General features: G+C 32.4%; 1 protein-coding gene across 1 annotated transcript in view; it reads right to left on the reverse strand.

The window, feature by feature from the left end:
• Positions 1 to 1,521: 1,521 nt before the first annotated feature.
• Positions 1,522 to 14,092, reverse strand: part of LOC118198309 (sin3 histone deacetylase corepressor complex component SDS3) — a 94,386-nt gene continuing 81,815 nt past the window's right edge. The window contains exons 11-12 of the mRNA XM_085815073.1: positions 8,782 to 8,869; positions 1,522 to 1,832 (exon numbers count right to left, since the gene is read on the reverse strand). Coding sequence (XP_085671199.1) covers positions 1,737 to 1,832; positions 8,782 to 8,869 — 184 coding nt within the window. The 3' untranslated portion in view covers positions 1,522 to 1,736. The remainder of the gene's footprint in view (positions 1,833 to 8,781; positions 8,870 to 14,092) is intronic.

The raw sequence follows: 14,092 nt of genomic DNA on the forward strand, positions 1-14,092 counted from the left end.
TACACAGGTTTCTCCCGTACCCTGCTCTGAAGCACTGGCGATCCCTACTACGTGGTGACCAAAACATTGGGTCATTTACCATTAAGTTCAATGGGTTTTGACGCAATCAGATGTAAATATTTTGTAATTACGTCGTAAATATACATATAAATGTATATATTTTCTGTGAAAAAAATTAATTTTATTTAAAACATTTTGGCGTTTGGAACATAAAATAAAAGTAGCGAATACTCTATCAAGTATATCGAAAGACGTATACAATTTTAAAGGTACCGTAAGGTATTTTTCATTCTTTAAGCATAACATTTTTGTTAAAATTTATATTTTTGAAGTCCAACAGCCTAGAATTTTATAAAACAAATTCATAATCAAAATCGCTGTTGTTAGTTATCGAAAAATAACCAAGATTTGATTTTTGCGTAAATGTCTCTAAACTATACAAATTGCTATTATCCATCACACTATGAATGTTTCTTTCATGCGAAAGTGTCCCTTTTTCAATTTGTATGGAACTGTCATGTGTCGAAATACTATCAGAACACTGTCAAGTGAGTTTCTGAATGTAAACAAAGAACATCCCATCTGGTGACCAAAGCTTCGAAGCAGTGCTTCACTTCTAGTGCCGGTTGGCCACTCCTTCCTTTCTTACCTCCATGGCAAAAACTCAGATAAATCCATACTAATACAGGAGTAGCTTATCGAAATATACACAAATAAGGAACTTCAGATCCCAATTTTATATCCTGCATTATAGATTATTATATAGAAGTTGTTACTACTTTCCCGTCTTCCTATTTGGTAGAACGTGGATTCAGTGCTGCTATGAACCTCTTCACACACACACACACACACACACACACAAAAAAAAAAAAAAAAAAAAAAGACTAGAAATTAGTGATAATGGGGATTTGCGGCTGCTACTCACAAACAATGAGCAGGACATACACTCATGACATCTCATCAAGTTCATCCAAGTCATTAATTTTTAAAAATTTTTTATACTATGCATTTATGTAGCTTTTTCACTTGGGGATCCGTGGGCAAGTTTTGACTATAAAAAGGAATCCATGGGTCAAAACGTTTGGGAATCACTGATTTATACTTTTCGAAATGTTTGTCTTAGGGAGGTGTTTGCCACAAGAGAATCCACTATATATTGACTTTTTAAAATTATTTCTCATAAAATATATTACAAATTCTTGTAAAATATATTAAATCTTCTCTAAGAAGACCATTCATGTTTCTAATTTATACTGACCTTTGGTGGAGGTGACTACCACCAAATGACATAAGTTCAACTAATTATTTAATATGTTTATCTTCTCAGCAAATTCTGAATATTTTTTGTTTTCACAAATAAAATAATATATTTAATATGAGATTTTTAAAGCATATTTATCAACTGACAACAGATAGCCTACTAGGCAAGAATAACGGAATTATAATGTAAAAAATATATATTAATAAACAGATTTTAATGTCTGTATTAGCATGATATTAATTTACTACATAATACGCAAGAAAACTTGAAACAGATTTCATTAAGACAATTAAGACATACAAAAAAGTCAAAAGTGAGTCAAAAATAGGAACAAATCAAGCAAATCAGATGACTGTACAAATATATAGTCATATTTTACAAAATATGGAACAATAAATACATTTTTTAAAAAATATACATATATACAGATTAAGTTACAACCAAAATTTATATACATCCTTATTGACAACTAATATCATGCTGATCGTCTTCTAATGGTAAATTTTCCTTTCTGCAACTGTGAAATATATATGCGGATTTTGTTACTATCAGAAGTCCTTTTAATCCATATCTGGAAGAAATAATATAGGATTAGGCTTCAGTTTGATTGCTGAAGCTTTATTCAAAATAAACACATTGGTATAAATACATAATTATTAATAAGAACATCAATGAAGATTAATGTATATATTAATATATACCCATACACACACACACACACACACACACATATATATATATATATAGAATCAAAATTAAAAAAAAAAGCAAAACTATCCTAAGTTATTGACATGCAATATGCTGCTGAAAATTAATCACTATAGAAAAAAAGCAAGAAATTTAGAACTAATTCCAGAAAGGCTCAAAAGGAGCGAAATTCAAAACCAGCAAATTTCATCCCGAAGCAATCCATTGGAGAAATGTACTAAACACATCTGAATGAAAAATCCCAGCGCTGTTTAAGTATATTTTTTCATAGAATATAAGATTAAAATTGAAAAAAATTAAATTAAAATGTAGAAATACAAAATATACTACAAATGTAATCAGACTACAGATTTTGAAACAAAGAACGAAATTTTTAAGATTAAAAATGGATAATTAGGGTGCCAGTTTGGCTTCACTAATGAAGCCGAGTTAGAAATCTCTTAAAAGGTGAATTAAATTCTTGTAAGAGATATTTTTATAAAAGGAATATATAAAGGAAATTAAGAAAAGGAAGAAAAGAAATATAAGTTAAAAAAATAAAAAGTCTTCACGTCATGCGCTTATCATGATGACTAGAATAAATTAGGCCATCTGTTAATAAAATTTAAATCAAGAAAAATATACATAAATGGAAAAATACTATAAAACTTCCTAAAACATTCTTCTTTATCCTTCTCTATTTGAGCTTTCAGATAAAAACTTCATACTTTAAAAAAATGTATAGGGTGTAGACTACTCCAGCTTTTTTTAAAAGACTGTTAATGAAGTTAATTGGAATTTTATTTTCTTTTAAAATTTTATGAGAATAACAATTTCTTTTTGTTGTTGTTCTATTTCAGTGCAAACTTTTTAAATTTTGTTACTTTGATTAAACACTGTATTTGCTATTATTTTTTAGAGATGTTGGCATACCAATTTATAAGCTTTACTGTGGAAAAATAGAATTCTCTTCTTTAAAAGATGATAATTTAATTTCTCTTTTTCCTTTACACATTCCTTTTATAAAAAATATAAACATTTCTTACACGCATGTAATGCATAGTTTAGGAAATTTCTAACTCGCCTTCGCCAATTTGTTTCAGTCTTTGGTTTGAATCTAAGGTTTCTATTCTTTATTCTGAAATTTGTATTCTGATTACAGTGATCTGTGTTCATTTCTAGTAAATTCTGCATTTCTAAATTTTAATCTTACATTCTGTGAAAAAATGTACTTAATTATTTATTTTATTCAACTTTGGTATTTTTTCATTTAGATGTGTCTAGGACATTTCTGTAAAAAATTGCTTATTCTTCACACACTGAGTAAGTTTTAAACTAATGTTCTCAGTTAATTTATTAGTATTTTTGGATTAGAATTTTTTTATTACTATTTAAGTCTTAAATTCAGTCAAATGTGTCTAATTAATTGCTTAATTTGACACCAGAATTCTTATACTGTGTCGGGGAGGAATTCAGAATTTTCGGGTGAACTGTTGTAATAATTAAATAATTTAGAATATTTCAAATAGAAACACAGTGGTTTTCAAAGAGGAAGGGGGTTAAATTGACTGTTATATACACTGTGGGGGGGGCAAGAGAAGGACAATTCTATATCTCCCATTTTACCGGTCTTATTGACGAAATTCAACTTGCGTTTTTCATGTTTTGAAAGCGCAACTTAAGATATGTATTAGATTTATATATATAGTATTGTTCTAATATAGGTATTTTGACACAAAACTGGACTTTTTCTGAAATGATATGGCAATATTTTTCCGTATTTCAATTCTATGACTCAAGTTATGCCAAACTGTCAAGTTTTGTAAAAACTGCACGAGTAGTTTTTAAAAAATTAGCTCCTAAAATTTTATCTCCTCAATGTGAATTGAATTTGGTATATATTTATTAATACAGTACAAAATACGAGATCCGGATGTCCAATATCTGGAATGATCTAAAATCCGGACCTCAAAGTCACCACCAACTTTTTTTGTGTGCTTTATGCATGTGCATTTGATTCCCCCCATGCGCACAGTAAAACATATGGTGAATCCCGATTCTTAATTTCACTTCAGCACTAAATAAAATACTTCGTTATTGAAGCATATATTTGTAAAATCGATAATTTTACTCTTCTGCTGGGTATCTGCTTGGCAAACATTTCAAAACGAAACATTCTACATATATAACATCATTGATTTTACACACACTAATATTTTATATCCCTGATGGCAACCTGGCAAATCATTATTTATTATATTTTGCTTTCATCACCGCATGTTTATCAACGCATGACAACTTGAGTAATGATTCATGTAGTAACTTGAGCAATGATTCATATATACCAAATTCAATTAACTAAAAAATTTATTTATGTTAGTACCTGAATAATAAAGAATATGGTAAACTTTTATGTTGCATTATGCTCGGCGATGACTACAGATTTAAGATGCGCTAAGAAATGTTGATGAGGAAATGTTTAACAAAACTTTTCTTTCCATATGCTAAAAATAGATTTTCTTAATGATACTCATAGACCAAATGATTACATTTAGTGCTACCTAACCCTGAATAAATCCTGAACCAGCGCCAGGGCTCGTATGGCCACACCAGGCAGGAGAATTTAGGAAAGGCGCTTGGTAGCAGAATTTAAGGACTCACAGAGACTGCATCATGCAGTAACATATCTACTGCAGCCCTCAATAAGCTTTAAATATATGCGGGAATTTATTTATTTAGGACTCAGATAATCCTTAAGCATGTGTAAGAAACAGACATAAGTATAATAAATAACTAATACAGCTCAGGCTTAGTTGTCTCAGTGCCCAACAGACCGAAGATAAAATTTAACGGAACAACTTGTCTTCAGTCGCCAATTTTATGATACATAGTGAGCGAGATAGCCAAATTTTATGACGATAGTCGTGAATTTTAAAGGATTTTTGGATATCGCAAATCCAAAGGTGAAATTTTCCAGTTAATGGATTTTGTACAGAAATGTAGAGAAGCGGTAATAAATAAAGATTATATAAAAGAAGGTTTTCATTGCGATTAATTGACTGATGATTGAGGTTTTCAATGCTCCTCAATCATCAGTCAATTAATGGATGGCAAAATATGAAATATGGTTCTAAATCCAGAAAATACAGCTACTGATAGTGAAGAAAGCGACAGAGAGGTTACTGAAGACGAAAAAATTTCGATTGACAAGCTAGTCGGAATTATCCACACATCAATTACAGGACTTCAACAACATAACTGAATAAGAAATTATGTCTGTTTACAGAATTAAAGAGAAAATATTAAAAATGAAGCAACTTAAACAACTTACATTGAAAGAAATGTTTAATAAAGTAAACAAATAAATATTAAGCTGTTTTTTTTATAAATTTTGATACCCTTTAGATCGGACCGGAAGGTTCTATCCGGCCCACGGAGAGAATTTAAATTTTTCCGTCCGAGGGAAATTAAAAGAGATATGTATTATATATCCATCTCCTTTTCTATTTTGTTTAAATATTATTTATTTCTTCCTTTTTTCAAAGAACTGATGATCTTTTTACTCTCTCTATTTTTGTATGCAAAACATAAAATGACAGAAATAGCAAGCACAGACAGCTTTTAATCCGTAAAGTGTGAGCAGCGGAAGTTCTTTGTTAGTTATAGCTATAGATTGACGTCAACAAGCGTTATCTTTTTCTCGGGGAGCAGACATATAAAAATCCAATTATAGGTGAATTAGACCTCTTAGAAAGAACTTAACTTAGTAAATCTTAATATGTTTGCTGGGCAGCTAGCTAGTCTCGTTTGAGGTTAAATTCAATACCCTCAGTAATTGAAGAGAAGCTTAAGAATTACGAAGATGGCTTGAAAAAACTGCATTTTGAGTTTGAACGAAGATGTCAAGATTTCAATGCCATTCAAACAGAATTGGATTTTTTACCATGCCTTTCAACGTAAACTGGAAAGCAGTAAGGTCAGATTTGCAGTTTGAATCGAGTTGCAATCTAACAATCATCTCAAGCAGCTGTTTCTAAATATGCCAAAGTTAGAGTTTTACAAATCATTATTGAAAGTAAGTTTCCCGTACATATCTAATACATATACATATCTCTTTTAAGCCTGAGCTGTATTAGTTATTTATTATACTTATGTCTGTTTCTTGCACATGCTTAAGGATTATCTGAGTCCTAAATAAATAAATTCCCGCATATATTTAAAGCTTATTATCTCACGCCCAGAAAATCAGTGCTATGTTTGCTTCATCTTAGATATGTGAACAAGTGTTTTCAACCATAAACCTTAGAAAGAATTATTTCAGAAGTAGATTGACACATGCGCATTTAGCTTCGTTCCTTAGAATCAGTACATCATGCCTCGAACCTCAATATAAGTAACTTTTAAAAATGAAATCGCAATTTCAGTTATCTCATTAACATAATTAAATTGTAATACTTGTATATTGTTCTTAAAATTTTAGAAAAATATCTTGGCCCACCAAACGTTTTGTTTTCGATTTTTGGCCCGCGACCGAAAATGTATGCCCATCCCTGCTTTAGATCATAAATGTTCATTATTTCATAAATTACAATTTCATGTTTTTAATTTTATAATTTCTGAATGCCATCTTACTAGAATTAAACTGATGACTGAAATCCCAAATCCAGAATCGCCAAAGACCCGATGAGTCCGAATCTCGGACTTTGTACTGTATCTCTTTTTTTAATCAACTTATTTGATACTTCCTTTCACATTTCGAAATTCAGGTTCATTCTAAACGAAATTCGCCTATTTTTTAAGATTTATTTTTAAAATTTGTATTTTTAAATAATCTTTACAAATTATTCAAAAAAAATTTTAAATTTATAACATAAAAATTTTGCCAAAATCTTAAAGTAGATATATTTCTAAGTAGTTATATTTCTAAAATAGATATTTTTTATACCTGCAAAAAATTAAGAGTTTTTTATTCAAAATTTCCTAAGGTATACATGAATTTACATTTTGGTGCATTTTGAAATTTGGCGTATCTATTCTAAGCAATAATAACAAAAATGTGGTTTACTCACTTTGTTAAAAATTATTTGAAAGTATGAACACTGACTATTTTTTGGATCGTGGACAATGAAGAAAAAGGGGAAAGGAAAATAGGTTGCTATAACTTAAGAAGTTCGACATTTGAACTATTATTGGCACAAAAAAAGCCAAATTTCTCACCAAAAATTATAAAATTTGAGTCACAGAATTGAAATATGGGAAAAAAATTGGTATGTTATTTCAGAGAAGAAGAAGGAGGGAACAGATTTTGAGTCAAAATACCTATGTTAGAACAATGCTATATATAAATCTAATATATATCCTAAAACATATTTTTGAGACATGGAAAACGCAATTTGGATTCCACCAATCGGCCTAGTAGAATGGGAAGGGCTGTGGAGTCAAAGTTGCTAAAAACAGGTTGACTCAGACTCCAGTTTTTGTAGGACAGTTTGAATTTGAAATGAAATTAAAAAAATTAATGACAAGCTGAGTTATTATTTTTATTTACGAACTGTATACATTAATAAATAGTTATTTTCTATTTTATTGACATATTCATAAATATAAGGATGGATGTAATATTTGCCATTAGCAATTAAACTGATTCATTTAGTTACAAATCTCACTGCTAAATTTAGGTAAGCAGCAATAGCTCCTGTAAAATTGATGCCATTCTTAGGAAGCGAGCAGGAAAAGGAGGAATTATTGATCAAGCAACGCGATAAGGAAGTACATATTTGATGATAAAGAGTTTTTAGAATTAAGAACTTTTTTTAGAAGAAGTAGATAATCCTAATGTTTCCACAGAAAGACTGTGGAATGATCTTTCAGAATTAGAAACTCTTCTTTCTACACCATATAAAGCCACAAAAAAGCTGCAATCTGAAGAATTGACAGGAGGCGAGAATGTAAGAATGGAATGTTTGTTCTTTTTGAAATGGAGGGTTTATTGCAGACGGAATCAATTCTTCAATAAAGAAAAGAGAAACTAGTTTGCTAGACAATGAGGTTTTGCTGGGTTCAATATATGTAGATCCGAAACACCGAATTTTCTTGGATGACGAACAAATTCAAAAGGCAAAGAAAGTAATCTATGAACTTTCATTTAGAATGAAATTATTCTCAGAACAGTTGGAGAATTTGAATCAGGACAGTCAAACTGCAGACATTGCAATTGAGTCTCTATCATCCTCTTCTAGTGATGAATTAGATTTTTAGAAATATTTTTAGATAATAGTGAAAGTGCTAAGGCAAAAGAACCAAGAGCCTTTAGATATAAAAATGAAAAAATACAAACAAGATTTCTACATGGTTTTTGAAGAAATAGAGAAATATGATCGCACTTGCAAGACACCTCTTGCACAGTTTGCCATAACAAGAAGCATAAACATGCCTTATGGTACCCATTTTGAGCAACTGCTATAACTATAGAAGTGAATGGTTACAATATTCATACCTTCATATTAGTAAATTTAATATTTCAATTTTTATACAGGTATTTCTTCTGCTAAAGTGTATGTACAATTTTTGGCCCCCTGTTCAGTTTACAAATGTAGAAAAAAAAAAAAAAAAAAAAAAAAAAAAAAAAAGACTGATGCTCATATTTGAGTAGGAATAATTATAATAAATAAATAAGATATACAAAATAGTAGCCTCCTCATTAATCAGATCCATCCACTTTATTTTGAAAATATATGAATTCATGTACATGCTTGCCATCAACACTTATGTTTTCTGTGACCTGAAAATAGCAGTACTAGCACAACTATAGTTTCTAAGAAAACTTTACTTACTTCAGAAGAGCTAATTGTACATATTAAACCACTATTTTTTGAGCCCACTTCTTTTCCTTCATAATATACTTGTTGTCCCCGATGATACCTATATAATATACAAATTGAAACCATTTAGTATAACGTATTTTTTCATAACAAATACATGGGAAATATAGAATATTCATTTAGTTCAAATACGTATTATTAAAACATATGTAATGATGAAAATTCCGTAAGCTATCAAAATATTTTAAATAGACACACAAAGAAAAAATTCACTCTTTTTTGGGGAAAAAAAAATATTGTGGATGTAATGTGAAACATTTGCTGAAGAAGCTGAATCATCGCAGGCGTATTTTATGTTTTGATGGCAAAACCTGCTGAAGTATGTGGGAAATCTTCCATGATTTGTGAGAGCTTGTTGTAGACAGAAATCTGTTTTGAGCCTTTTGGTGGAAACAACGGGAAAGGTGGAGTAGGTGTGTCAACCAGCATCTGAATCGCCTAGCAAGCTTGCGAGATGGACATGAAAGCACAAAAGAACTTGTGTTTGGCAGTGACTATGGAAAGTGGTATCTCTGAGTCGATGACTTGTGGCTTCTTTAGCTAAAGAGTCGGCCCTTTCGTTACCTTGGGTACTATGATGACTACGTACCCAGCACAGAGACACTTGTCTGGAAGAAGACAGGGTAATAAGCACGTCTTTTAATGAAGAGATGTGGAAGGTGTGTGTGCTGTTCTTGTTCAGAGCCTGTAGGATGCTTATGCTGTCCGTGTAGCATAATAAAATGATTAAAAAAGCAAGGTCATAGTACCTCTTCACAGGTCATAATCACCCATTGAGTATTCAAATTAGTAGTTGGTTGAACCTCCCCTGGCGGCAATGCATGCTTGAATTCACCAAGGCAAGGAGTGGTAGAGGTTCCTAATATCATCCTGTGACACCTTCTGCCAGGCATTCATCAGTTGTTGCTCCAGATCTGTGATATTTTGTGGTGCCCGAATCTGGCGGCCTACCATGCCCCAAACATGCTCGATTGGTGAAAGGTCTGGTGACCTCGCTGGTTAAGGAAGAGTATCAACCGCACAGAGACAATCCAGAAAATATGCAAGCCGTATGTGGCCTGGCATTATCTTGTTGGACTATGGCCCCAGGATGACGTGCCATGAAAGGTAATGCAAATGCAACCGGCTGCAGGATGGTGTCAACATATCGTTGAGCTGTTAAAGATGTACGAAGGATGACTAAAGATGACCTGCTGTCATAAGAAATAGCACCCCACACATCACACCAGGGGTTATGGCTGTATGCCTTTGTAAAACAAAGGCTGATTGGGAACCCTGGCCTCGTCCTCTCCAGACACGAACACAGTGGTCATCTGCTTCAAGAGTGAAGCACGATTCATTGCTGAACACGATGCCAGTCTGATGGCAGCCATGATGATCGGCTGTGACACCATTGCAGACGCCGCTGCCAATGTTGTGGGGTCAAAGGCAAACGTCTTAAAGGCCTGTGTGAGCGAAACCCCACCTCAGACAAGCGTCGTTAGATGGTGAACGGTACCATGGGAGGTATAGACGTGGCTGTAGTGCGTTGAATAGTCGACAATGATACCTTTGGGGCGGTTTGGGCCTGGCGAACAATCATCCTATTTTGCCTCACATTTGTGCTCCTTGGCCTTCCAGAGCCTTCATTTCATCAGCAATTTCCTTGTAGCAACCATTGCAGCCAACATCTTCGCGCAGCAGTGTCTGTACACTTCAGGTGGCGGCATATTGCTCAGTATGACCCCCCAGCTTCATGCAATTCTACAGTGCGACCACGTTCGAAGTAGTTTAGTTGTCTGTAAGGTCTTCGATATCGTCGTAATGGCATCTTTAGTTGCTTCTTTACAAAATTACAATGGCAGCAACAAAAAAAGATAAATTTTTCCTCTCTGTTACTGGTTTTATACTTTGCGAATTCTGCAATAGAAATGCATGCTATGATTGGAATTCCTGTTCATTTGCCTTGAAACTCTGATCATTTGCAGGTTTGATCAAGATGTTTTTGCTTACCAAATTTCGTCACGATCGCAAAAGTCCTTCTTATTGCTTCGATTTTTTTGCAAAAGAGTGTAAATTTCCTCTTTACCACTTTAAATTGTTTATATATATTCCTAAAATAGAAAATATTGCATTTATTCCCACAGTCTGTATTAAGAAATACCGGATAACTTCAAAATTTTGGACCCAATTTGAAAACAAAATACAAGCAGTCATATCTGAAAGATAGTTGTTGCTTATTAAAATCAGTTACGTTTCAAAAGTATTTGGATTTATTAAACGACTGGGTTTGATAAGCAGTAACTTGTATATTACAGGTGGCAATATATTCCAGCCTGACTTGCTACACTTTTGGGGAATGATGATGGACACACCTAGTTTTTTGGAGACATTAGTCACCACCTAGCTGTGGACTGTAGCAAATTAAAAGTACATAGAAGCATTCATCGATGAACATAGTTATGTTATGCTCAATAAATACCCTGATGGAGAAGCCAAGATCTCTGCATACAGAGGCGATGAAAGCTCTCCGGACCCTATGTGCTGCATTGCCACTTTGAGTTACGGTGCGACAAGAGTGTTGCATTTTACAAGAGATAATAATATGACTCACATTCTGAATCTGGAACACAGACCTCTTCTAGTGATGAAAACCCTTATAAATGTAGTACGAAACTGCAGGTGGAGCTTTTCGCCTGATGAAATGGACTTTTCTATGCAAAAAAGCAAGTTTATAAGATGAGATACTTGAGATATCTCTGGAATCAGTCACCACAGAATCATGATCAAATGATCAATTGTTGCACATTGGGACAGATGTGTCATCTTTCCATCGTTGTAAATAAGAATAATAATGTTCAAATTCATATACAAAACTTTGTAGAAAAGAATAATTTCAGTTTCAGATCTTCCCTTGAAGGTGTGACAATGACCCCTGCAACATGGTATGATTCCATGAACAAATTACCAAACTTTAATTTCAAGTATTCGGAAGCAGCCTTCAAAGACAACAATCAACTGGCAATATTTTGTGCAAACACACAATGTCATCACTGTCATAAATGGAATGTCATAAAAGAACACAATGTGTTCTTCAACAAATGTTTAAAAGCACCTTTTTGCCTTGTCTCAGATCATTTTGAATTAAAATATCAGACCAATAAACTTTTAGATTTATACAGTGAAATAATGCAAACTATCCAAACTGCTCTATTACAAAAATGTGCTACCACAAAAGATAAAAAAAACGGTGATCGATATGTCAGCAGAGACAGAACACTTAACGAGCAATGCATGCAGAAAATTAACAACACTATTTATGAGAAAGTATTTATCTGTAAGGGAAGTGCAGTCGGGCATTCAAGACGGCGCTGCTACCCCTACATAATGGAGACAACTAGAGAAAACGCTATTAATAATGCTGAAAAAATGATATTAGCTAGTTAACTTCAAAAGAGTTGCCCCACAAGCTTTATGTACACACTTGCAGTTCCATTTATGACAGTGATGACTTTTTACAGAATATTTTATTACCCCCTTTACCAGAATAAATAAAAAAATATTTTACCAAGTATATATTTTGATAAAAAATTTATTTATATTGAAACGTGTCTTTATTTAGCTGTTGACTGCTTCTTATTAGGTTTTAAATCAATATTTTTTTTATTACTTCCTAAGGCTTGAAAGTTACCATTAGAATACTCTTTTTTACTGTATTCTGCTAATAGGTAATGATTTGTTACCCAAGTTTTATAATTATACATTAAAAGATTTTATGTTTCACCGAAAAATGTGCACTACTCTTAATGAGTGTGATTTTCTTAGTGTGTATGTGGATTGAGACTTATAATATGCAGCATAAATATACTTATCTTTTAAAAATCCTCATTGAAAGTTAATTAAAGTTAGTTGAATCAGTATTAAATGCATTTAAAGTGCTGATTATAATACACAATGATTCAAACTTTTGTGTGTATAATGATAAGGCTAGTGAACTTCAGGTTCTCCCACTCATAGTAAATCTGAAACCAATAAGAACCTGTTGAGACTCATATTTAGGTAAATAAATTGCTTTTTATAGCACATTTTCCAAAACTTATTGGGAATTCTGGGTAAGTAAATTTGGTAAAGGAGCTATTCATATTTGGATAAAACAGTAAATATTCTACAGTGAAGCATGCTTATTTCATATTTAATTCTCAATGTTATTTTATGAAAATAGTTCTAAGATAGGTATTCTGTACTGAGGTAGAATGTAATGTAGGAAAATTTGAATAAATTATATAGTCTTTGAAGTTTTTATCTTGAAGAACAGGAATATTTAGCAATATTAGTTCAATTACAGTTCTTGAAAATGCGTAGAAAGTTCCTTGAATGAAAACTTATACATACAGCTATTGGAAAATAGAACATTATTTGGGTGCAATTTTGTATTGAAGAGGAGGTTATTCCTCATTAAAAATTGAGATTAGTAAGTAATGTTTAACTAATATAATGAGGATTTTATGAAGAAATTTCTGTATTTAGGATGGATGAAAGTTAAATATTTGAAAATATAACTAGATTTTGGTAAAATAACTCTTACTGTTGCTTTCTTTGGTTCTGCATGTAAATATATGTATATTTGGTAATGATATATTGTGTAAAAGTACAATAGTCTTTAATAAGATTTTGTTCATAAGAAAATGAACGGACAAAATGAACTGTACACTACTACCAGTGGATCTGCACCATGCATCGCGAGTTTGAGATCCTGCTGCTGAAATGTTTCGTATCACTTTAGCCTCATTTGTTACTCGAAATACCACTTTTTTATAACATACACATATAAATATGTATTTCTGTGTACATGCTACGAGATCTGCTTTCATGCCTGCAAATTTAAATAAGTTCTGAAACTGAATTTCTGTTCATATTGTAAAGAACGCTTCTGAAATCTCTACTAGAAAGACCTATGATGCTCTCGACTAGAGAGAACTTCGTTAGCGGACTCCTCACAGTACGAGGACTGTAATTCATTTTAACACCTATTTTAAAGAACTGTGAATGGCAACGACTTAACTGAGAATTATGCATGCGTATAGAGAAGAGACTTTCTGGTCAGACGCCTGTCAGAGAGGAGTTTGGGAAGCTCCGCCAGCGAGCTGAGGTGTGGAGACTAAATTTGTCCAGTGATGACGAGTGCTATCTTTTTTAATGTCTCTGATCATGTCACCAACTCGGATATGTACTCAAGTTTTCTAAATGTATTAATTAAATGTTGTATCTGTGGTATGTGCTGTAA

Source organism: Stegodyphus dumicola, chromosome 1, assembly GCF_044657685.1.
Source record: "Stegodyphus dumicola isolate Sdum_Otavi_A_Nest chromosome 1, ASM4465768v1".
NCBI classification, from domain to species: domain Eukaryota; kingdom Metazoa; phylum Arthropoda; class Arachnida; order Araneae; family Eresidae; genus Stegodyphus; species Stegodyphus dumicola.